At 43.0% G+C, this 25,594-nt stretch overlaps 2 protein-coding genes and 1 non-coding gene across 12 annotated transcripts; 1 reads left to right on the top strand and 2 right to left on the bottom strand.

Moving 5' to 3' along the window:
* Positions 1 to 689: 689 nt before the first annotated feature.
* On the top strand, positions 690 to 22,352 carry CG30460 (uncharacterized protein). Of its 9 annotated transcripts, NM_001103885.4 has the most exons (9): positions 690 to 1,100; positions 6,474 to 7,210; positions 15,411 to 15,793; positions 15,942 to 16,351; positions 16,468 to 16,596; positions 16,818 to 17,203; positions 17,647 to 18,424; positions 18,566 to 20,797; positions 20,869 to 22,352. In NM_001103885.4, the coding sequence occupies exons 2-9, from the start codon at positions 7,066 to 7,068 to the stop codon at positions 21,539 to 21,541; spliced, it is 5,136 nt and encodes a 1,711-aa protein (NP_001097355.1). In that variant the 5' UTR covers positions 690 to 1,100; positions 6,474 to 7,065; the 3' UTR covers positions 21,542 to 22,352. The 9 variants fall into 9 exon arrangements, with proteins under 9 accessions (NP_001097355.1, NP_001137685.1, NP_611186.2 ...); NM_001144213.3 differs by lacking the exons at positions 690 to 1,100; positions 6,474 to 7,210 and adding an exon at positions 12,174 to 12,674; NM_137342.4 differs by lacking the exons at positions 690 to 1,100; positions 6,474 to 7,210 and adding an exon at positions 12,174 to 12,881.
* Positions 17,635 to 17,737, bottom strand: snoRNA:Or-CD17 (snoRNA:Orphan CD box 17). Its single transcript, NR_163233.1, has one exon. It is a non-coding gene; the product is annotated as a snoRNA:Orphan CD box 17 (non-coding RNA).
* On the bottom strand, positions 21,777 to 25,548 carry Mov10 (Mov10 RISC complex RNA helicase). Of its 2 annotated transcripts, NM_137341.3 has the most exons (4): positions 25,417 to 25,548; positions 25,217 to 25,359; positions 24,308 to 25,152; positions 21,777 to 24,066 (listed from the first exon to the last, which is right to left on the bottom strand). In NM_137341.3, exons 3-4 carry the CDS (start codon positions 25,137 to 25,139, stop codon positions 22,604 to 22,606), a joined length of 2,295 nt encoding a protein of 764 aa, NP_611185.3. In that variant the 5' UTR covers positions 25,140 to 25,152; positions 25,217 to 25,359; positions 25,417 to 25,548; the 3' UTR covers positions 21,777 to 22,603. The 2 variants fall into 2 exon arrangements, with proteins under 2 accessions (NP_611185.3, NP_725650.3); NM_166214.3 differs by having other exon boundaries at positions 24,308 to 25,359.
* Between the last annotated feature and the right edge of the window lie 46 nt (positions 25,549 to 25,594).

The following is a 25,594-nucleotide window of genomic DNA, read 5'->3' as shown; positions in this document are numbered from 1 at the left end:
ACAAATTTTTAGCATGGATCTATTTGTTACCATTTAATTTATATTTGTTTACATTGTTTACCACTTCAGCAATTAACAATAATTACTGCTGCGTGGGTATATGCAATCCGGTCCGATCTGATCTGGATTGGTGTTTTTATTTCTTTTCGAACATTTTGCCACGCGTCGGCGTTTTTTAATTTAGTTGATCTTGGATGCCCAGCTGACACGCCCATTTCCTCTTTTGTAATTTATGGAAGTCTCGAATGGCGTGCACAAAAATTATTTCAAATACATTTCTATGGCGGAAACATTTATTTCAAAGGCAAGCGCACATTTTAACAAGGCACACGTTCGTTGTCATTTTTCAAAGAAAAAATAAATATAAATAGCCAAAGCGAAGCAACAAGTGTCGCACAAAGGTGACGATCGATTTGTGGCATCCATATCAAAACCTGTCACCCTAACACACCTAATGCGCCCACGCAACTCTGCACTTCCTGCCCCTGTCCACCAGAAATCCGGGTGCACTAGCAACTCCAGACAGCCGGGCAGCCCAGAAAAATTCGGCTCAAACTGGGTTGCCAAAAAAGTGTGCATGAAATAAATTCACTTTTTTCCCCACTGCCGCTGCTGCCCGCCGACTGCGCAGTCGCCGCCGACGCAGCGCTGAGCGAAGGTGGAGCGGTTTCACTGGGTGAGATATGTTCATTCGCTACGCGCTCGTCGAACCGCCGAGACGTTCAAATCGCTGCCGCCTTCGTCGCGGGTGTGAAAAGTTACCTACCTTCCTTGTTAAAACAAAACGGAGAAAAAAATATATAAAAATATTGGGAAGCAAACCTGATTTCCACAAAAAAATTGCATAAATCACACATTTCGAAATGCACTCTATAAGGCCGATCTAAGCAGTTCTTATTGGAGTAAGGTGGCGCCCAAGTTGGTTTTAACTGTGTATAGTTTCCGTTTTAACCGTCGCGTATGTATATATGTGCTATTGTGTTATGATATGATATGAAGTGAATTAGCCCATCGTTCAGCTGTCTAAGCGGTTTTCATTGAGTGCACATTGCGGAATTTCAATTACTTAGCCACTCGATAGGAAAGGAGTGCACTTCAAGGTAATTTCCAAGCAAGCGGACTACAGGTGAAACAGTAACTCAATTCCCCGTGGAATCCGTTGATTTGGCGGCGATAAGTTAAAGGCCATATTAATAGCCAATTATTAAGTCACCAGCAACCACATCATCATGAATTGTTCATTAGCTGGTTATTTAGTATCGATAAGGTAAACATACGAGGTAAACATACGATAGGCTATAGGAAAGTAAACCAAACTTTGTTTAAACAATTAACTGGTTCTCGAGAGGGGATCATAACAAAGATGGGAAAAATATAGTTTATTCCGTTGATTGGAAGATGTGGTGTATTCCACGTAATAGTGTTACAATATCTATTGTATGCAGTTGAAAACATGGGTACTGTAAAATGTTAATTTAATTAGGTAATTAAAACTCACCATATAACCTATTGCTTCCTTATAATCTTTCATGCCTGACTCACTATGTAAATATACTTGAACATATTTTCTAGACACACTTATCTTAGTCTTGCTTTAACTTATCGTAGAGGAGCTAAGTAAATATTGAAATCTAGTTATTAAATGAATGCGCAGAATATCCACAAATTTATGAAGCACTCGAATCGAAATCTCCTTGAGTTCCCATGGCATATCCAAGGCTCATATTATGTTTACATCTTGATATGCCAAACCCCCGCCTCCCATCGAAAAGATAAGGTTCTTCTACTTTTTTCCGATTTTTCGCCCAGTATTATGTATTTTATCTAGCAGATAAGATACGACCGCGCACATACATATATGTACATATGTATCTCTAGGTTGTATGGCACTCTTGCTCCAATTTCGCGCAATAACTTTTGATTTGTCCGCAGTTTTGATGGGTTTCTTTGTTTGGTCAAAAGTTGGCATGCAATGGGGCAATCAATGGGGCAGCACCCTTTCACACACATACGAATATATGTACATACATCCCCATGCCCGGTCAGATCTAAAAGTTTGGAGCTACTCGCATGTGCATTTCTTGCCATGGCAACCCGCAAGCCGCCAGCCGGTCACAACAAGTCCACCACCATATATCCACCACTCCGGCCGGAGTTGTTTGCCACCCAACAACAATAATGGCAATGCCAAGTCCGGCCACCCGGGCAACCCCCTGTCCATCAGGGACATTTGTTCCGGCGAGTGGCCAGCTGGGCGCGGCTTTAGTGTCTGGCGTCATTACACCATTTATAGTCCATGTTTTCCCAGAACTTTCGCTGCTCCTTTCGGTGTTTAATCGATAAAACCGAAACGAGCGTAGGAAACCCAGGAATTTCCCATTTTCATGGCTGCTGGTTGCCATTTCATTTGTGCTAATTGCAGATCGAGGCCAAGTAACTGATTTATGGGGGCAGTACTAGGAGGCTTCACTGTGGAGGCGGACGCCCAGTCCACTGTTTACCATTTGTTTGGAGCTCGTTAAGTTCGCTGTTAATTATCGTTAGGAATTTCGCGACGCAGTTTGGAGCCAAAACCGTAAAGTGTTGACTTTGCAGGTAAATATCTCATAAATAGCTTATGCTGAAAGATCAACAAAGTACAACTCGAACATTCGAAACCTTTTAATGGGATATAAGGTTAACTATAGAACAAATAAGTTCGTTATATGTTTTAGTTATAGTCAACTGACTGTGTAAATAAAATAAGCTAGAGATTTTTGAAGTTCATGTATCTAAAGTCCGCAATCAATCTGCCTAAGTTTGTTAATAAACGGAATATACGAGCCTGCAATTAATTAATTAACGTTCCCTTCACTTCCACAATTCCCCCATTTATTTCAATCGGGCAAAGCTAAAAAACGCAAATCTATGAGTATTTCACAGTCGGAAAGCTATTTGCCATGCATACTTGCAACGCTCCAAAAATTCCAATAAACGGCAATCACAAGAGGCAGCAGCTAATGCTTTTCCACCGATTTGGCGATGGCAAAAGATTTGCATAAACAGCAGATACATCTGTGTATCTGTATCTGATGTGTGTGAGTACATCGCAATTAACATCAAACTCGAGTACTTTACATGCGAGTATTATTGACAAAGTGCCTCGTTCGTACTGGGTTCTAATTTGAAATTGAGATCCGAACACGCCTCTGGAAATGTGCCTCGTTTTGTTTCAAGATTCTGGCTAACCTTCGCACGATCCCCAGAGAGACTGTAGACCGTAGACCGTAGACTGGAGTGACGTGTTGACGACTTCTAAGCGGACTCACCAAGCTCAGATGATTGCCATCAATGACATCAGCGCGCCTAACGAAGCAAAAGTCCAAACAAACCGACTGTGACTACAGTTTATGGCTTTCTTCTCGCCCAGCGAAAGCTTTCAAATTGGCCAAAAGTGGTTGCATTAATTATGGAAACGTTTATAATCTGTGGTTAATCGCTTTCTGGTAATTTGAGTGGAACCTCCATGCTAATAGTGCGGTTTTTAAGGGTGGCACTAGCAGGTTTCACATTTCCCCGACTACAATCAATAAGTCAAGTTGTTAAAATGCTGACAAATTGTTCGACAATGCAGCTGCAGAGGGAAAAAACAACTTTAATTGATTCCGCTGAAAGGCAAATGCTCATGTCGATCGATTAACTTAATTAGCCAATGAGATTCATTGCTAAAGCTATGCAAATAGATATATCTACTCTACATTATAGTAAAAACAGGGGAGAAATACACAATTAGCCATATAGTGGGACTTCAAGTGAGTGGTGATAAATCAGTCTTAATTTGAACAACAAATAACATTCTTTAAGTAAAAAAAGTAGTAAACTTATTTAAAAAGTAGAGTTGAAATGTAATTTATCACCAGCCTTCTGGTTAATATTTCTTAGTCAAATATGTGTATCTTTTAAATAGAAGGATCAGCATTTGTTGACTCTTTTGCAATACCACTTAACAACAAATAACTGATAAAGCTGAGTGCGACGGTAAACAGAAACTGAAACTCGACTCAGCACACATGTTCGATAAGGAGTAACCCCCACTCCAGACCCAGAGATCTGTGTAAGCCGACACCTCTGGCATCCCAAGCGACCTTCACTTGCGCTGGTGCCTTGCATCTGTTACTGTGCCAAATCGAAAGTGATGCAGAATGCAGTTTACTTGTAGTATACATACATATGTATATAGAAGAGTGCGTTTGTCGCAGCCACTTTGAAGGTGAGCCCGTCCAATTGGAACGACAATGCTGCACTTGTTAGGCCCCAGACTTGGGGAACTTTTAGACTCGGAGGCGGCTTGCGACAGCTGTCACGGCTTTGAACAAATTCCGAAGTGGAAATCCAAGACGGAGCATTTGTTTACAGTCTTCGCTGGTTCAATGTTCCCATTCTAGTTTCTAAGCCATTTTGGCAGCACAAGTGTGCTAATTTCGCAAGTTGTGATTATTCCGAAACCTGGTTCAAGATACTCCCATCACTTTGTCATCATTTAAATTTGAGTGTGTGAGCATTAGGCTTGAAATTTTAAAGCGTGGGAGCTGCATATTTGATGTATGTATATATATAATACATATGAAGCAAGATCAAGATAAAGTTCGTCAACGTCTTGGAATGACATGAGTGGGTGGCGGAAAAGATGATGATGAAGATGATAATGTGGCTGGGATAATAATAAATAAATAAATAAATTAGCTTTATATGGAAACCAGTTTGAAAGAGTCACAGCACGACTGTGGTTTTTGGTTATTTTTTCCTTTTAATTCACTTATATCTTAATGTTGCTCAAAGGCACTCTTAACTAATGTATGAGCACGGAACCCCATTAACTGAAATCTCAAATGGCATTACTCACTTGATTTTCCGGATGGATTCAGAGCACGTCCTCCATCAGCTCAGCAGCCCTATCCCAATATGGTCGATATGACTGTTTCGAGTCACTTCATATGCATAAGAGTATATCGAAACTGGTTGGGCGGTAGAAGGCGCGGCAAACCTTTCAACTCGAATTATGCACAATAATCTTACATAAATTTTGGGGCCTTATCTACGCATAGAAACTGGTAAATTGATTGGGGTTCGCTTGGAGTGGCGGGGCATAAATTAACTCGGGAACATGTAAATATCCAAACGAGTTTATCGCTTCAAGTGAGCCCAGCAATTATCCAACAACAAACTTGTTCTATATAGCACACATAGCGTCTGTCGACGTCTATTAAGATTTATAGATTTAGTTGTCGCCTAACATAGATATCGACAAGCGTGTCATTAGATTACTTTATCTGCGGATATAGAAAGACATCTTCAGGTCTGAAAATATTCTTTAGCTGAAAAAGTGTGGGTTGGATTGGCAGCTTAGTTTAATGACTATTTGATTGCTAATGAGTTGGGTATTATAATGTGTTTGGCCTTGGGCAGTTCTAATAGTACTAATGAGCATGGGTTGAAAATCTTACATTATTTCCACAATATCGTTTTATTTATATCTTTTCTTTGGTTTTAGATTGTAATTGATGTGCCAAATGAACCCGAATAAAAAGTTTCTCTCGCAACACTTTTAGTGTGCGATATTCTTTTGTATCTCAAAGTTTGCCAAAACTTGTGGGAGATATGTTCGCATACAAAAGATCTTCAATTGCTTTTAATGCTCACTTTCATTTCGCAATTAAGAGAGGCTGAGAAAAATGTTGGTTCTCGCGGTTTTTTTTTTTTTCGTTGATTTCCAGTCTCGTTTCAACTGCGCAACACGTCGGGATATCTCCCATCGAAAGCGAATTTTTGTGGCTGAAACGAAAAGTTAACGGTAATTAAGTGGCCTATTAGGAAAAACTATTCAATCACCCTTTCTCCCAATCCGTTTACCCCCTTTCTTCTGCGATTGCGTGAGCCAAGCCCCAAAAGCCAAGCAGCAAAAAAAAAAAACAATTCGTGAATTCGCAATCTAAGTTTAGCTGATTTCATCATATTCTCTGCTTTGCGTATCCATTAGATACACGCTCCTGCAGTTCACTGTGTTTCGCTGTGGATATTTGCAAATTAGCTAATGTGCGCTTAGCCCCATTGGTGAATGTTTGTTCGGTATTTCGAATTTTGTTTGAACGTCACATTTCGAGAAGAACTAGTAATGATTTGAGTTGGTTTTTTATGGCAGCTTATTTCCACAGAACAGGAAGAAATATACAAACTGCTTACAAAACTGGTCTACTACATAAAAGAACAATCTTCTTACTTATTAAGTCGTGTGTTATTTGTATTATTAATATGTAAATAATATTACAAAAAGAGGGATGGCAAAAAGAATGTTTAGTGTTTTTTTAGCTAAGATCAGAAATTTATAATTCAGTAATACATACTGCTAAGACTAAGACCTGTTGACTTATAATGAAAATCTATCTGCCAAAACTCACTTACTTAAAATTCATATCTCACGCTCTGACCTTTTGCAGATATTCACAAAAACAGACGACAACGAACTTTAAAAAGGTGTAGAAGGAGAAACCCAGCGCCGAACTCCGATCGCAACTCTTGGATACATCCACCAGCAATTGCAGACCCAAAATTATATGCCATCCAGCGCATTCATTTCCATAGGATTTTGGTGGAAACTTGCGACTAACAAAGCGAATTTCAAATGTGAACCAATCATACAATAAAAACGCAGAAGCCAAAAATAAGAAAAAAAACCTCAAAAAAATAGCGTGCATGGAAAAAAAGATATTGTGAAAACAACAAAAGATACATTAGGCAAAAGTGTTTCCAAAGCCAAAGTTTTTGTATGATTTTTTGAAAGTGCAGTGAAAACGAAATATGATTAATTAATCATTAATGAATATTAAGTAAAGCACCAGCAAAACACGAACAAAACGGGAAAGGCTGAGAAAACACTCCACCTTGCATGTGGAGCAAACGAGAGTTTGGCGCGCTTTTAAACGCCCGCGACTAAAGACGCGTTCGCGTTTTTCTCTCCACAAACTTGCACAACTGCAAGCGGAAGATATAGCCAAATTAAAAGCAAGTTAGTTGCATAAATTGCGGAGGATGGCCACCTCGGAGCAGAGCAGGAGGCCCCTGGAGCCTATCTTTATCGCCACCCCGCCGCCCACACCCCTGCTCCATCACCATAGCTCCATAACGCGCACCACCACACCCCGCGAAATGCCCACAATGTACCACTTCGATTTTGGTAAGCCATTCATAAGCACTTTGGCCAATTACAACTGTAAGCCCAGCGTAGGGAGCTTGTCAATCGATTTCACACACAAAAAACCATAAACTAACATAGCACTGAAAGAAATGAACTTTCATTATATTATATAAAAGATATCTGGTTAGAGAACCTAAAGAGTCGATGGAAAGCTGTTTCACTTTCCAACCGATATTAAATTAGTATTCCACACTTATTTAAATAAATATATATAATTAGGTAAGGTTTTGCCAGTGCATTTGGGAAAAAATGCATACAATGTGAATGCAAACAATGTGCGGCTAATTCAAAATACTCAAATACTCATGCCACTTCCGCGCAGGCGCACAATATAAAAATCTCCAAAAAAGCACTTGGCATGCAGCCCCAGGCAAAGAAACTCAAACTCCGGCTGTGTTAGAGGAAGTGTTTAGGAAACCACTTAAAGCCAATAACCAAGAGGAGAGGGCGCCGATTTGAATTTATAATGAACTCAATAAAGCATGAAGTCACTTTTTATGACCAACTAAGCATGGTATTCCAATGGAAAAGCAAAGAACAGGGGTTATTAAAATTTTTGTTAGGTTCATAAAAGTGTGTAGTGTCAAAGATTTTAAGGGATTTTTCCGGCGGATATAGAGAAGAATCTAAATATTAATGTAGGAATATAAAATATATATGTTGTAAAAAAAAAAAAACAAAGAATTATTTATTATTAGGAGAACGGATGTGAAAAACACCAAAAAAGAACCCATCAAAAAAGCTCCTTTCAATAAAAGAAGCCACTTGAATATAACAAAACCCCAGCTTTCTATCACTCAAAGAGCCAAGATGACATCAGTTATTATTATTGCAAATACTATATAGTATGTTTGATATTGCAAAAATGAGCAAAACGCACAAAAAGCTCTCAACCAAATCAAACACTGAAAACGTGGAAGGCATTTAAAAATCGAAAATAAACTCAACAAACATAAGGCAAGCAATTGACAACAACGTCAAATGACATATCTATGTCAATTTCCATTTGCAGTAAGCAGCCAAAAACTCAAAAAAGTAAAAGAAATACACAAAAAGTATCACATGAGTTTTAATTAAATTAAAGACCAACCCAAAACAAGAAATTCAACCCAAGTTGGACACCAAAGTGTGTTTTGCGCAGCAATCGAGAATAATTCAATTAAAGATTGACAGAAGCAAAAAGCTTAACTCAGGTTATAGCCCATATTTATATGGCAGATAAATATGCCAACTGCCTGACAGAAATCGGGCTTTGCGACCGATTTCTAGTCGGTTTTAGCCATGTCAGTCACGTTTGGCCGGCAGATTTGCGTGCCAGTTTTAACAAGTTTCCGATAATGCTAATAAATAAGTACGAAAAACTATTCCATTGTCGCCCTACCAAATGACAGTAATGGCCTGTTCCTATATACACACAAATATAAGTATATATATGGCTTAAACGACAGGCAGTTGACCCACTTCCCTCGGCCCACTCGAAAATACTGCCCTCTCTCTGCTAATCCGCTGAATTTCCTTGACATTGAACCACTTTTGGTGGCACAGGCACAAGCGGCTTACAAGTCCCATGAAACGAACATAGAATCAGTTCCAAAGTCAAAATCCCAACCAGTTTTCGTATTGGTATTTCATATAAAGGTGTTAATTGCGCTTTGCAAAAACCTGTTTTTCAAAATCTCTTGCAAGTCACTTATCTGTAAGGGATGAGTTGTACCATTGAATTAATTGGTCATTGATGAATTGCGGGTTTTCAATTAAATGTCCATTTGAAGTGGGCACATACATATGGCCACAATTATTTGCAGCACAGAAACAAATTTGAAAACTGCTAACAGCCGGCAAATCCAAATCCAAAAAGCTTGAAAAAGCTTTGGAGAAGAGTAGTAAGCAGTGTTGCCGTGCTGAAAGTAATCTACTACTTTTATATATTTTGTAGTATTACGTTTTGGAAGCTCGAAACAAAAATATTTTAAATTGCATAGCGATGTTGATTAATATTTCATTTATATTTTTTTTATTCTAATATAAAATAGAGCTTTACCTAAATCATTTTTTAATTGATTATAACACAATTAATTTTAATCGCCTACCAAATCACTAAAACACTTAGTCCCTTTCAAATTTCAATTTAATTTACTGAAATTAATTGAAAGGCTAAGCGCCTCACAAATTGAATTGCTAATCGTTTGGCTTCACCTATCGATCGAAGGTGTTCCAAATCCAATTGGAAATTACCTACCTCAATTAGCGGCCCAATTCTTCTCACACTCCAAAAAAGAAATGCAAAACAAATGATGAAAAAGCTGAAAACACACAAAATCGTATTGGATACAAACACAAAAGTATTTCACACTTTCCAAAGGCCAATCAGCACTGCCAACAACAAACAAATCAACTTCAATTTGTTGCAACAACATCGAACTCACCAAGTTACAAACAGAACCGAAGACAGAAACAGAAAAAATACAAAGGAAAACTGAAAACACAGGGAAAATTGTGCAATCTGCAAAATGCCTGCGATGGGAACAAACTCAAAATAAAAAAAAAAAAAAGAAAAAACCAAAAACAAGAAAACATTCAGCGCCAATGAACTGAAATGGTTTCATTAGAAGATCGAAGGGGCGATTGGGGGACCTATGGGCAAATGACGACTGGAAGAAATAGAACTTAATTAGTGAAAAATACGACGGCCCTATGTTGTTGATATGTGAAGTGTGTTCTTTGTCTGTCAGAGGGAGAAGGAGTATAGCTGGGTTGGAAAGAGAGCGCAGGTGAAGATTCAGGGGCCATCGAAATGTCGCCAAGTCTATCTACCGTAGAAGTCTCTAATACACTAGCACAATATTTATAGATCTTGAGCGGAAATTCCTGTTGAGTTAAAGATTCATCTGAAGTTAGTTCGACGAGTGACTTAAATTAGCTATTATAATCAAGTTAATGATTTCTTTCTTAATTAAAGTCGTTACACTCTAAAATGTGACATTAGGTTGAAGGTACAAACAAAGTCACCTCTAATCTAGGTAAAAACTAGTGACGAAGGCAACCTCAACATATTACTGAAATCGGTTTTATTACATATTCTTTTTGTAACAGTGCATGGGAAACATAAAGTTTTAAGTTCATTATAAAAATATAGTTCTTCGGTCGTGTCGCCGCCTTGCCCCCAAAACGCCATCCGCACATCATCTAGATTCTAGAACTTTGACTATTTATAAGCACGCGCCCCTTTTTAAAACCGATTTCCTGAGGGCATGCGGCTGCACCGTGAAAATTGCCAGAGCGAGATATATCTATGTGCAACAGAACCCCCATTCCACAAAAATAAAGCGACCATATGCAACTGCAACAGATCTTCTATTTTCGTTGGCGCTCTCGAAGCGTGACAATTATAAGAGATTATCCAAAACTCAAAGTCGCGACGCGTGGGCGACCACAAACGATGCCGCCTACACCACCCGAAAACCACCCATGCCACCCACTTCCTCCCCACCCCAAGTCCTACGAAAGGGAAGTTGTTGGTTCGATAAACAGGATATAAATATAAATATCCCTGAGAATGGGTAGAACCTCAAGTTCATGAATTGTACTAATAACTCCGCCTGGTTTTTGGCACGTGCAAATTCGAACTTTTGGTCTTATGTCAAGGCAACTTGCGTAAGAGAGTTCCACAGCCTAGTGACGTCAGCGGTTGCTGCAACATATATATTCAACGTATACATATATATACCCAGATTTATAGCATCAACAAATGGGGATCGTTTGGCCCGAGCAGAGCGATGCTCAAAAGTGCATTCGCATTTCAATTAAAAACAGAAACAGTGAAAAGAGATGGAAAGGAGATACGAATATGGTGAACTGAATGTAGGCGAAAATCGAATATGGAATGCACTGCAAACAAGTTTCAAAGACTATATGATTTCAAGATCAACCAAACATAGCTTAGCATAAATTACACTAAACGAAATAAATGCATTTTTTGGTCAAAATCAATAGTATCCTAAAAGAGTTTGCCTTACATAAAGTTATAGGTGTTAAATAACCATAACCATACATATAAAAAATTAAACAAAAAATCATATATATGTAACTCTCATTGTAGAAAATTCTATGATTCAATATCATACTTGGTCTTGAACTATTAGCCTTTTAAAATGCTTTGCGCCGGAATTTAAGAACTTATTTCATGATTTAGAACATCCAGAACATCCCAGTGCATTTCCACAAATTGATTTGCCCAGCTGTGATGCCCCTGATTTATATAAAGTCCACCGAAAGTGTCTCCAACTCTGCGGCCAGCTGCTTATTTATGTGTAGCGGCTGCAACACCGCATGTTGCTGGGACCGCCAAATGTTGCTGGCGGTGCTGTTTCGCAGTTGCAACTCCAACGGCGGCCACCTTTTTTGGCACACTTATGCAACAGCAGCAGTGGCAATAAGTGGATGTGTTTCATGCCCCAAAAGTGGACATAATTGCACATGTGTGGGGGCAACACCCAGTCGTGGTACCGATTCCCATTAGCCCAGGAAATGGGCTCTCTTTGAAGTCGGTTAACTGATTGACTGATCGGCCGTGGCGGGTGAGATTTCAATTTGGAACTGGAATTGCTGGCACTGGGAAATTGGCAGCCATTCTGGCAGAGAGTGAATAATGCCCAAGTAGTCGAGGGTTCAGCAACATTTGACGTCGCCGGCGGCGGCTTTAAATAAATCAGCCGTAAAGACAGCAGAGACCAGCCGCCAGTAGACAACTCAAATCCCGGCGAGAGCGAGGGAGTCGGAACAGAATCGTGGCCTTTGTTAATAGCACCAGCCACACAACACAAACGCAAGCACAGACAACAACACCCACACTCGGACCAAAACTGGAGTGTGCAACTATTTATAATGCCGTGCAACATGTTGCTGCGCGAGCTTTGTGCCGTCGATGTTGCTGCTGCCGTTCAGTTGAGCACGAGAAGCCGGCGCGTGAAGTTCGCTCGAAATGCGTTCGAAAGTAGCTTTGTTTACACATGAGTGAATAGATACCGCCTCACAATGAGTAAGAAAATGTGGCAGAAGATCTTTAAGTCCAAGGCGCAAAAGCCGCAGCCCTTGGCCAAAATAAACAAGCGACACAGTCGCATTGCTTACGAGGAGTACCAGCAATTAACCGATCTGCTGGCCGGTGAAAATGGACAGCTCAGTTTCGGCAACGAAAAGGAAAATGAGCACGAAAATGGAAATGGAAGTGGCAGCATTAACGTTTTCGAACAGCAGCCGCTGCAAGGTTCTTTCAACTCGTTGCAGTTTAGTGAGGCGCATCAGCTGCAGCAACAGCAACAGCAGCAGCAGCAGCTACAAAAATCGCAGCAGCAACAGCTGTCAACGTTTTCGCGCGTTCGCAATACATTTTCCATGAAACGCACCAGCAGCAGCAGCAAAAAGCTGGGAAATGCCAAGCCAAGTGAGTCGGATGCAGCATCTGCAGCAGCAGCAACAGTTGCAACAGCAACAGCAACATCAGCAACATTAACTAACAATGCGCCAGGCAATCAACTGCAACGCGTCTTGATTGTTGTCAATAAGATCGATGTGGCCACTAACTGCCTGACTAATCATTTGCATGCCAATCCTACAGAAATTGCGACTACAAATGCAGCAATTAAATCAAGTAATTTCCAGTACAAATTAACAACTCATTTTTGCTTAATGAAACGTTTACTCTGCGGTGAAAGCTGTGTGTAAAATCGCAGCCAAATCGCCTGCTGCCCACATCTGTTCCAATTGTTTAATCTCACTCCATGATGACCTCTTCGTTGACTCCTTTCCCTTATCAAATCTCGGCCAGAGAATGATGTCATTATGGGATGTCTTCAATACAGCTGAAACTTAAAGCATTGATGAGTGGGTAGTTGTTTAGTTAGTAAAGGATTCTAAAGGTAATCTCGTTTTTCGGGACCACAGAAAAGATATCCACTGTAGAACGTATACATTTTCAATGAATCATTATTATTGATAATGTTAAAGTTCATAAACAAAAGTTCTATCTCACATTCCTATATTATTGAGTCCCCTAATATGAAATAAGTATTTATCTGCGGTTTGTGGGTTTTCAATTTATATTCGCTTCACTTTCGTAAGGAAAAAGATTCTTTTTTTTTACTTAAACTAAATTAAAAAGTTAAGTTTTGACATTTTTGCCAAGTGCAAGCAAGCCCGTCTGGTTCCCAGCTTACCCGTTCCGAGGTGCCAAGTCCTCGGTTTTAGTTTCCACGGCCATACTTCTTGGGTGTCACAGGGTCAGAAGTTCAGAGACTAGCCAAGAACCTGAAAGCTGCTTGGCCTGGGAACAGGGAAACTGTTTGTATTACGCTTTTACCATATTGCACACAAGTAAATACATTTATGGGCCCACTGACGGCTTAAGAGGCTTATGGAGATTGCCCAACAACCTGCCGCAAAGACAACGCAGTATGGAAATGCCTAAGACTAGACTAACCAAACAGAAAGATGGGCCAGGGATTGGGCAAGCCGAAATACCATATTGGACGACTAGATTTACAGTGGCATTCATCACTCGCCTCAATGGCTTTCAACTTTTGATCTAGTAAACTCTTGACCATTTAAAAGTCCCTGGGCTCCAATCGCTCGAGATCCGCTGAAGATCTGATGGGACGTGGAGGCCCTGGTGGTTGTATTTTTAAATATCTCAAGTGGATGCACATAATGCATATATCTCATGCTCGAAGCATCATTAGCACAAGACAGACGGCTAGAAAGATAGCACAACTCACCCACTTCTCAGCGCCGAGGATTATGTTGGAATAATATGAATAATATGCGTAACACACAACTTTGCATTGATTCAAATGGAAATGAGACATAATGCTCTCAAGATGTTGCGGAAATTCTGCTGCTCTTGTCTTGTGCGTGTCGCTGATTGATGTAATCACAATCTGACATGGTAATTGGATTTCCTTCGTCTCTGAGATTCGTGGCCGCCTCCACTGGTGCTTCTAATTATTATTCCCCAATGCCCACTCAAAGTAAAGGGAGTTTTTTTTTTGTAGCTGAACTAAAAAAATATTCCTCTGTCGGCGGAATAAGAAAGTAGTACGGTCGTCTTATAAAAACCTTGCTTACAATTCATTTGTTGTTCTTTAATTGAAAGCAATGGAAAAATAAGCCAAATAACATTATCAAATAACATCTCAAAACATTGAGACTATATGATTCCAAACAAACCCCGTTCTCGTCGAACGTATTCTTATAAAGACTGTAAAAATTGATATTTTTACCTAAACACTTCGAATTTCTAAGGAATCTAATATGTTTGTTTAGAAATTAAGGTAAATTAGCGTAAAGAATAAACATTAGAATCAAGTACTGGTTCGTGGGCCGACGGTGGCACCTGCCATCCGCGAGATACCAGATACTCGATCTTTGAGATACAATTCCCGCCCACAGGCCAAAAGCAAAAGAGTTTTGGCTGAGACCAGCTGCCCAATTTGGACAGAGCCACATTTCATCAGTCTGCGGCCATAAGATAAATAGCAATTTATAGGCTGATCGCCAAAGACGAACCAAAATAATAGCTATAAATTATTTGGGGCTGGGACTGCTCCATTGTTTCTGCATTTTTGGTGAATTTATTGCTGGGACAGACAATTTGTCGCCCAAAAAACAATCGACCATGAATCTGCCAGCGGTTGTTTTTCACTTGGCTGCCAGCCATTTTCGCTGGGAAAGTGACTGCGCTTTTTCCATTGCCGAACTTTCCCTGTAAGAGCCAAGCCCTTTTGATCTAGATATCGGATCTACTGCACCACCAACTTAATTTTAAAACAACCTTTTCATTTATATGTTAATTAATATTAATAGGGTAATATTCCATTTTCATTTGGTTAGCTGCATGAACCTATAATATCTAGTGTTGACTATTGATTTTATGTTAAATATTTGTAATAGTTTACTATATTAATTCTCCACCCTGCTGAGTGACAATTCCAAGTTTTTAAAATCAACTGCCAGTTTACTACTGCTATCCTTTGTATTGTTGATTTGTTTAAACTGAAACACACTCCTCTTTTGAACCCCTCACCTCATCTAACAAACATTGCCAAAGTGCTCGTAGCTAATAGAAACCCCTGTCGAAATTCGATTCCCAACTAACCTATCCACTTTTTGGACGCATCCACAGCAACAAGCAGCACCACGGATCCCGAGACAGAAGACTCCAGGCGGGGCGCGGAGGATGATTTGCCTGCCCCGCCGCCACTGACCTCCGGATCTTCTATTCCGGTGCCGGAGTACGTGCCCGAGCAGTCCACACAGCTGACACCCTGTCCCTGCTGCAGTCGCACCTTCGCCGTGGACACGCTGCGCAAGCACGTCGTCATCTGCGAGAAGGCCTCCAAGAAGCGCAAGATCTTCGACTCGTCGCGCCAACGCCGCGATGGAACCGCTCTCTCCACGTACGTGCTGCCCAAGAACTTTGGCCTTCCCAATGCGGAACGCACGGCGGGATTACCATCTCCTCCGATCAACAGTCGCGAGACCACGTCAGTAAATGCTGCTCCCGAGGTGAGTAAATCTCTGTTTATCCAATTATATCTTATGGTTTCTGAGCACAATACTATAAGTATTCCAAGAAGCTGCTATACTTCTTAGACAAATATTCGATGTCTTAATCTATAGATTAGACACTAAGTATGTTCCTTACCAATTCCAGACGGTGAACTCACCACTGCCAGTTCGTCGAAAGTCTCAAACGGAGATGGTGCGCTCCACTGCCCGAGCCTCGTTGCGCAAGGCAGCATCCACACTTTCGTCTAACTCGACACCGGAGGCTCCAGCTATGGCACCCGCTGCTTCGACTGCTCCAGCTGCTCCGGCTGCTCCAGCTGCTCCAGCTGCTCCTCTTGTCCGCGAACGATCGCTGGCCAAGCGGATCAAGGCACCTCCCTGTGATCGTTGTCCCCACTGCGATCGTACCTTTAATCCCAAGGCATTTGATCGCCACGTAGAATGGTGTAAGGAAAAGGCCATTCAGGCCACCATGAAGTCCACCAACAGCCAGGAGACCAGCAAAGCCAAGGAGCGCCTGGAGGCCAGGAAGCAGTACAGGCCGCCCAATCTGAAGTAAGCCTGGATTTAGTTGACACCCTGTGATCTATCTACTTAACACACGTTTTTGTTTTCTTTCTCGTTTCAATTTATTTTGTTGCTATTATATAATTGACCGCGATGTTTGACAGGACCAAGAGATCCCTCGCCAGGGATAAGTACTCCGGTAACCACGAGGAGGTTCTGGAAGCGGGTGAGATGACAACACCCAAACCAAACCTGATGTCCCATTCGATGACGTCGTCCGTGCACAGTGATAAGTGAGTAGGGGTTTTCCGAAATCCATAGATTTCTCTTAGATAGGTTATCCTAACCCCCGATGCTCTACTGGCGTTATCTTAGTCGTCCTTGATTAATCCCGTAAAGCGTAATCGTAATCGTAACCTTTTGATAGCAATTATTGCCACCGTCGTGTAGTCTCAACACACCGTAGTTAGTTCTTCGATCAGCGATCTTCACTCATCCCCAAAATGATCCTCAGCACTCAAGCTCAAGTCTCCAGCTCGCGAGGAGGAAGTCGTGCCAAAGCAAACTCCACGGTTACCCAGAACCAAGTGAACCTGTTCAATGAGGATCCACCATCATCGCCGCCGCCCAGGGAACGATCTGCACTGCGCCGTTCCAAGCGCACTCAGCGGGAATCCTGCATAGAAATTGACGAGACCATGGAACAACTAAGGCGGAACGGCAGTGGAGATGCTCTCCAGTTGGCCAAACTCGATTGCGTGGAAGCGCCAGTTCTCCAGCCAGCTAGACGACGCAAGAGAGGGCCCAAGACGGATAAACTAGATGCGGTCGAAAAGCAAATCTGCCTTCCCCAAGTAACCATGACATTTGACGAGCTCAATGGGTTAATCAAGCGCAAAGGTATGGGTTGAACTTCTGATTTGGTATTCACCAATCCCCACCAGAGCTGCCCACTGTAAGTGGCATGCAGTTCACCAATTAAACACTAAAACACTGATGCATTTAAGATCTAAGAACCCGGAACCATTTCGTGATCGTTAATTAGTGCGCGCCGCATCGAAGCATTCGAAAGATCAGCGAAGCATTAAGACAAGGTGTAGTCCAGGTGCAGGGTGGCTTCAGTTGGGTTTTAATAATATTATGATTCGAAGAAGTAGAGGGTATCAAAAGAAATATATGGGTGGGAGAATAGAAGTGGGGAATATCGATTGAAAGTAGCTCTAGAGTGATATAAATTTTCTACACAAAACCACAAAGTAATACTCCCAATATTTGAGGAAAATTCTTTTGTAAGTCTATCCCGAATCTAAAACCCTTCCATCCTCCATGCTGTTCCACATCAGGCGGCACGCCCATTTGCAATGTGGAAATGGATGAGCAGGGAATCGGTAGTCTGGTCTCCAAGCACCAATCATCAGCAACCCTAGTGCGTCAGGCGCGTCGTCGGATTCGCACCAAGGAGAACCCCGATCTGGAGTTGCGTGCCCTGCAATCGTCATGTTCAGCAATTTCCAAAGATGTACAGTATGCTTCCCTGAACTCTAGCCTAGTGCCCATGCAGAGAAATCAGTCAAAGGTGTACTCCGGATCCGAGGAGGATTCGCCAAGGTCAGAGATTCAGATAAAGCTAGAAACTGCAACCATGCGCACGGTATGCCGACCCCAGAAGAAATCAGGTCGCTCTTCCCAGTTGATGACTGACTCGGAGCCCAAACGAGCTTTGCCAATGTCAGATTTAAAGGAAAGCTTTGAGGCCATCAACCAATCCATAGGGCAAACAGTTCTCCCAAGATTACAGCTGGGAAATGAGAGGCAGGACTACGAACCGGAGGAGGACGGAGCGGATAATTATACCAGTGATCTAGATGATGAACCTGAAGGTGTTGACCTAATGGCTCGAGCGGCAAAACTGATAGAGAGGGCTCGTTCAAGCTCCAGCCCCATCCCCAATCCTGAGCAGGTAGATAGCCACAGTGAATATGAAGAGGAGCAACCAGAGGCGGAACGGGAACCGCCTTTGAACAAACAAAATGGCAACGTCAGTCGCCGTGTATCGCTTGAGGATAACGAAAGTGCTATTGCGTATTTCAAGGCACTTAATGCAAAGCGTCGTTCAAATAGGTTTGTATCCTAAATGAGAGCCAATTAATCCATCCAATCCTCCCCAGACGACAGCCAGACAGAGCACAAATGGGCGGTTTATCATATCGTACCATACCGTATATAATGTTTACTTAACCGTTTGTAATCTTTTTTTAACAGCGGCCTGGGGGACAAATACGATCCCTTCCTCTCGGCCAAGCGGCAGCTTGAGGAGCTTTGCTCACCCAGCACGCCGCCGCCAGAGGAAGAGGTGATCACCACCAAATCTACTAGAACATTGACACCCACAGCAACCAGCACACCCACAGCCACACCCAGTATCGCCATGACCACTTCATTGACTACGGCAGTCGGTAAGCCCGCACAGGTTACCCAAAAGACCACTCCGACTTCCAATTTTCGACGTACTTCATCGCTGAGAGGGCCACGTCGTACGCCCATGCTGAACAGCCGACCGTTGTTTGCCACCAACTATCGCCCCACCATTCAGCGGGGTCTCTCCGATGAGGGACCCATCTCCACCAACTTCCTCAAACCAGAGGAGTTCGACGAGATGCCGGTAAGAGCTGCATGCGGTAATGACTTCCACAGCCCAAGAGTCGTGCGCCGGGATACGAGTGCCTCCAACCGAAAGCAATTGCTTAAATTGCCCGTGGGTGGAACCAGTGAAGCCAGCAATGCACCCTCCTCTCCTCAGGCCGCCCGCAGTGTGGCCAAAACTGACTCTCTGGCTGTGTTCCTCAAGTACGAGCACGAGCTGGAGCAGCTGAATGCCAAGGCGGCTGAGCTGGCAGCCGCCAGCCAGTTGACCAGCAAGGAGCAAAAGGATAAAAGCAACACGCTGAGCAAACAGAACTCTGCGAAGAGCTTGGGACACAGTACTCCCACACAGTTGCCACCATTAACTACAACAACGGTGCCCGTTTCGCCAGGTTTGGTTAAAGAGGTCAACTATCCACCGGTGGCCACTCCGCTCCGATTGGAGCCCATCAGCAAGGTGGCGAAGAACTCACCAGCACCCCTTACGCCTATCAAGCTGGAAAGCATCTTTGGACCAAAGAGGGAAACGGGTCTGGGGTCAGGATCGGGCTCTGTGGCAGGCGACTACATAGATCCCAAGCTGATAAACGCCTTTGATAATTTACATGTTAACAGTGGTATATCCTCGGATACCAGCTCCACGCCCCAGCAGTTGTCCCAAAGCCGAAGCAGGAGTAGCTCCCAGTCCACCATCACCCACGAACGGAGGCAATCCGGTGAGGCCAGGAACCTGCTGAAGCGGAAGATGCGATTGGGACGGAACCAGTTTCTGTACGATGCCTCGCCAGAGGATGCGGATGCTTCATCGGGCTGCTCGGCAGACGATGAGGCCAACCGCTCGTCCATGGAGTACGACGAACAGTGCTGGCAGCAACAGCAGAAACAGCTATTGGCCAATCCGCTGCCGCTGGTCATGCCCATGGTGCACAACGCCATGCCCACCTTCGATGATTTTGACTTCGAGGAGTTCCTCTCCTCATTCGAGAACGAGAATGACGACGAGCAATTCCCGCTGTTCAAGGACTGTCGCGAATTCCTCATGAATCGCTCGACGAGCAGACAACGCTCGTTCCAGAAAGCGACTTCGACGCAACAGACGACAGCCACACAGATAACACCACTTAGTCACCAGTCCAAGATTAAAGACAATCACGCCCACAGGTCTGATTCAAAAATGCCCGAGGACAAGCTGCAACGGCAGCAGTCGAATGCCTCCAATGCCAGCAGCCAGGAGGAGAAGAGCCGCCAGGAGACGGAGAAACGGCCGGCCGACGATGATCAACGGAAGCGAGAGATTTTTATTAGCATTGAGACGGAGGCCAATGCTCAGGGGCGCTCACCCATTTCGCCCGATTCACTGCGCCACATGGTGGGCAATGCCCAGACGCACATCGATGTCCTGCACATTGAAAACGGAAACGAGCCGGAACACGCAAGATTTAGCAAGATCAGCGACACGGAGGACGCCGGAAACGAGCCCAGGGATCAGGCCAGCCAATCTACTAACCGGCTGACCCCATCCTCGAGCGGATCCGGATTGGCGCCCAACGTGCAGCTGAACAATGCCAAGAATCTGATCCAGCAGATGCATAGCGAATTTCGGCTTATGGGCGAGGAGGCCAGTGCCTCCATGCGGCGCCAGCTTATCGGAAGTAGCGGCGGTAGAGGCGAGGAAGCGCAGCGCTCCAGTAGTGGGCTCCCTGCTCCAAATCCAACACACCAGGTCGTGGCCAGCTCACCGTCGGCGGATTCAGATGAGTTAAGCAGTCTCGATGGCTATCCCATGTCCTCGTCGCAGGGTTCACGTCGGGGAGCCAGCTCCAAGCTAAGCACGGATTCAGCATACGGCAGGTAAGGTCTTCTTAAAATGGCAGTATGCAATGTATTGATATATATATATATTCCATTATAACCACCTGTAGCAGCAACTCACCTTATAGCTTGTCGCGACAACGCTCCTCTGAACTCCAAGCCGGCACACTACAGTCCCAGGGATTGATGCGTCCACATACGGCCAGTGCCAAGATGGCCAGCTGCATGATCGATGCCTCCACGCAGGCACACACTGATTATGGCACCCTGAAGGCTCGCCAGCGTCTCTTTGCACCCGAATGTGGAAACAACAATGGCGAAGGAGGCGAGTCGTACAGTAGCGGATCCGAACACTCTTTTGCAACCAATCCAAAACAGGAGCAGAACATCAACTACAACTATCAACAGCCACTGCAGCAAGATCAGCAGAAGCAGCAGCAGATGCAGAAGCAGCAGCAGATGCAGCAGCAGCAACAGATGCAGCAGCAGCAACAGATGCAGCAGCAACAGATGCAGCAAATGAACTGCAACTACAACTACCATCAAGAGCAGCAGCAGCTTCATCATCAGCAGCAGCAGGCTAAAATCCCAGCATCAACAGGTTACAACACAACAAACAACAATGTACCGATGACACCCACAACGTCAGAGAACTCATTGATGAGCACCTCGTCCATGAGCTCAAGTAAGAAGTCCAATTACTGCTACGAATGTGGCTCCAAGTTCATATTCGAGACCGCCAAGTTCTGCATGGATTGCGGCTTGAGACGTGCTGAACTTTAGATTAATTCCACGTAGCCATTGTTTTCAGTAGCTGACACCACTCACAAAACACAGAAAATGAACACTAGCCCGGAATGAAGACGTCCTCCTGGATCGGTTTTGGGATCTTAAATATATACCAAATGTAGTTGTTAAACGCAAACAGTTTGCGAAGAGCGCTAACACCGCTTCTATACATAATAATACGAATAATATATATTTTAATACGAACCAAATGAAACAAAACAAAGGTTTTATGTCGAGCAAACTTTAATTAATCGAACTAAACTTGGCATTTCTATCTTACACATTTCTCTCATCTTCAATTGCTTAAAATACAAAAAAGCAAGCAAAAAACGCAACTGAACACTTTAACAAAGTTGTTGATTAACAAAGACTGAACGAATTTAAAAAATAGCGATAAAAAAAAAACACTTGAATATCCAACGCGACAAGAGCAAAACTATTTTTAAACATTTTTTCAATACCTAACGCAGCAACTCCATTGTATTTGTATTTTGTAATCGTTTTACTAATTATATAGACACAGCTTAAATATATATAAATATATATGATAAATACGGATTCGAATCACCGATTTGGTTGAATATAAAAAAAAACTTGATTAAAATGTCGAATTTGACTTAACATTCATATGAACACATCCGTTTGAATTCCATTGGTCAATTTCTTACACAAAGCTTCAATCAAATGTTTTTCTTTTTCAATTTGCAGGACGCCAAATGGAATATCTTGGATATTCTTCTTCATAACGTAATATTAAGCTGATTATTGTTATCAGAAACTTACATTAAAACAAAACATAAACTTTAAGTTAACAGATGTGGGTGGCATAGCTTAGAATATTTTGGTGCTGCCTGAGCATCGAATACATTTGATTTGGTTTCATTACATCTCTTCTAGAGGATCATTTTATGGACACACTAATGCCTTGAACTTTAACATTAAACTTTTGGGAGTCTGTAATTTTCCACTTAGTCTACAGCTTATACATAAGTCTTACAATTTCTGCAGTTTCAGTTACAAAACGCAGGCACAGATTTTAAGATACGTTTCCATGTTTTATATCGACAATTTCGACATTGATATCTTAAAAGAATTAGCGAGCTGGTCGTTCTCATTGGTCGGGTGCGCTTTGATTTTGTGAATGGCTGCATCAGTATGCTGTTGCATCCTGGCATACGAAGGAATAAGCTTATCGTCTTCGTCCTCCGGCTCACTGCTCGACTCCTCGTTCGATTCATCTGCTTTAATCAGTATATGTGGTCTCTGCCCGGAGTCCCTCTTCTTGAGCAGATATGTACCATGTTTTTTGCACTCATTGATTACAAACTTGAAGTCCGAATGGTGACGAAGGGTGACCGGATTGCCAACCAGGATCAGAAGTGCTTTAGCTCTGGACAGAAGAACGTTTACACGACGAGGATTGCACATAAATCCCATGTTTGTGAAGGATTTAACCAAACTAGCAATGATTATGGTCTTTTCGCGACCCTGGTATGTCTCCACGCTGCCTACCTCTACATTTGGGTATCCCTTACTTTGGAGTAGCTTGGTAACTAGTTTACCCTGAGCCGTATACGGCGCAACAATGCCAACGTCCTCCTGTCCGACCACGCGATCGTTTATCAGGCGTTTTACATACCAACATATAACTTCTGCCTCCAAATTATTGTAAGAGCTAGTGGAGTTCTGCTCCCGGTTGGTTACTCCATGAGTGGCCTGAAATATTATCGGGAACTGTGGATTCGTTAGAACGCTCCAGTTGGCTGCTAGATTCACATCCATAGCAGGAGCCTGAGCTTTTAGCTCTCCGTTATAGTAGAGCTCATTAAACAGGCGTACAATCTGCGGATGGGATCGATAGTTACGACATAGACGCATCTGCCGGTTGCGATCGTAGTTTCCGTTTTCATCAGATTTGTAGCAATCGGATTGGAGGAGCCTCTCCATTAGAGACCGGCTTAATCCCAAAGAAGCGGCCCGATTACTTTTTATCACGGCGCCGAGCTGCTTATGATCCCCGGACAAAATCACATGGCAATCTGCTGTCTGCTTAATACCCATAATACCGATTAAAGCCTCGGGTTCAGTCGAAGCGCCCGCCTCGTCGATGAAAATGTGGGTGAAGAAGTTGTACCTACCAAGGGTATCAGTAACCAAGCGTGCCACTGTGCAGAGCGTGGCCACGATAATGCCGTACTTTACAATACGTGAAGCTTTAATATGATCGTAGATACTCTTCGAGCAATTGGAATTTTTCAGCAGCAGTGACGGCACGGACGCAAAGCCCTTCTCATAAATGGAGCGCGAGTACACGCGAATCAACTGGTGATCAGGTTCGGGCAGCTTCTGTTGGGCAAAGTGCTCCTGGAGACGGATGTTGCTTTCAATATACTCGCAAAGCTTCAGGGCGATTGTGTCACATGCTGAGTTCGAACCGGCGGTTACGAGTATACGGCTTTGTGGTTGTTGAAGGCGCAGCTGTAGAATGGCCTCCACAATGGTAGTGGTCTTACCAGTGCCTGTAAAACGTAGTAGTAGTTATATATAGTAACAAAAAAATTGTAAAAAAATACATTTAAAGTGGAATTTAAAAAACTGGAAAATATTTCACTTTGAAAAAGATCATCTCCACCTCAGCACAAATTTAATTGCCCTTGTAAGCGAAAGTATACTTTTCTCCAAAGAATATATTTTAATCGTTTTTCGATATCCGTTTATAATAAAATATAAGCTATCAGGCTCGCAAATCATCATTAATACCTGGTGGTCCGAATAGAATGTATGGTCCCTGGGTACTTGGTCCCGCAACAATGCGTTGTACGGCCTCTAACTGCTCAGCGTTGGAATAGATGGTCGAATTAAGAAGAGAGAGCGAGGTTGGAGTAGCTGGCTCTTGTGGCCTTCCTTGCATCCAATTAGGCAGATGGCCGTCGCAACATACCTTAATCTGAGAATTGTCCACAAGCTGCGTCAGCCAGCTGGGAAACGGAAATAGGTAGCGGCGCACCAAGGGGCTCTCCTGGAGCAGATTGAGTGCGCGATACATGTATCGGATTGTAAGGCGTCTGGAGCGGATAATGGCATAGAAGCGCTGTCCTGACAAGACCGCTTTATGTTTGCGGCTGAAGCGCACGTGAACAGTGGTGCTGCTGACCTTGTCCACACTAGCCACATGGCGAAGCATTGGATCGCCCGGCTCCAAATCTTCATGAGGATGCGGAAGCAAGGCCAGCACCAATTGTTTAGGTAGTGGAGATGCCAGAAGGCTAGCCTTGGGCACCAGCACCACTTGGTCTAGATTGGGAGCAACAAAGTCCTCTGCATTCACGGGCGTGCTCTTGAAAGTTATTTTATATGTCAGCTTGGAGACGCGCTGCACAGGCACATCAGATTGGATCAGTTGGGCGTATAGCTCCATATTGGACAGATCGTCGATGGTTAACAGCGTTTGCATCACGGAGCACACATTGTAAAACTCCAAGCGTTTGGTCTTCATAAAATCGCCGAACACACTATTATTTGCGCTCAAATCCTGGTTTGTGTTCGCCTCTATCATCTCGTTACTTGGCGGATAATATGGCAATTCCCGCATCATGGATAAAAGTCTGGAGGGGATTTTCATTGGTTTGGTGATGTATGTGTGTACATACATGCAAACTAAATACTCACTGCTGTTGTTTTTCCTCTGGGTTGCATTGTTTGACTTTGTCGTCGTCGTTGACCATTCCATGTGTGCATAAAACAAACGTAGTTTTATTCTTTTCCTGCCATTTATATCTTTTACGAGCTATTTTCGATAGCTGCCGATCTATCTGAAATCTTCAGTAATATAGTCTCCTATTTACTAGCTTTTCACTTTAAATACTTACTAATTTCAAATCCTCTGTTTGGTGCATTTTTTGGTTCCTTAAGGTAAGGTAAGTGTAAATGGGAAAAAAATCGAGGAAAACGGCGCGGCTTTTCAGATAATAACAAATTTGCAGAATTTCCAGTTCCGTTAGTTTTTTAAGGCGCACAAATCTCATTAAAGCTCGCGCACTTTCATAT

This window comes from Drosophila melanogaster, chromosome 2R (genome assembly GCF_000001215.4).
Source record: "Drosophila melanogaster chromosome 2R".
NCBI lineage: Eukaryota > Metazoa > Arthropoda > Insecta > Diptera > Drosophilidae > Drosophila > Drosophila melanogaster.
The sequence above is the reverse complement of the archived record's forward strand: the minus strand, read 5'-3'. Positions and strand labels throughout refer to the sequence as shown.

Coding starts and splice junctions, on each gene's coding strand:
- Mov10 (NM_166214.3), bottom strand. CDS start 25,139: ATGCGGGAATTGCCATATTATCCGCCAAGTAACGAGATGATAGAGGCG. Junction 24,067..24,307: donor CATTCTATTCGGACCACCAG/GTATTAATGATG, acceptor TACGTTTTACAG/GCACTGGTAAGACCACTACC.
- CG30460 (NM_137342.4), top strand. CDS start 12,266: ATGAGTAAGAAAATGTGGCAGAAGATCTTTAAGTCCAAGGCGCAAAAG. Junction 15,794..15,941: donor CAGTAAATGCTGCTCCCGAG/GTGAGTAAATCT, acceptor TACCAATTCCAG/ACGGTGAACTCACCACTGCC. Junction 20,798..20,868: donor ACGGATTCAGCATACGGCAG/GTAAGGTCTTCT, acceptor AACCACCTGTAG/CAGCAACTCACCTTATAGCT.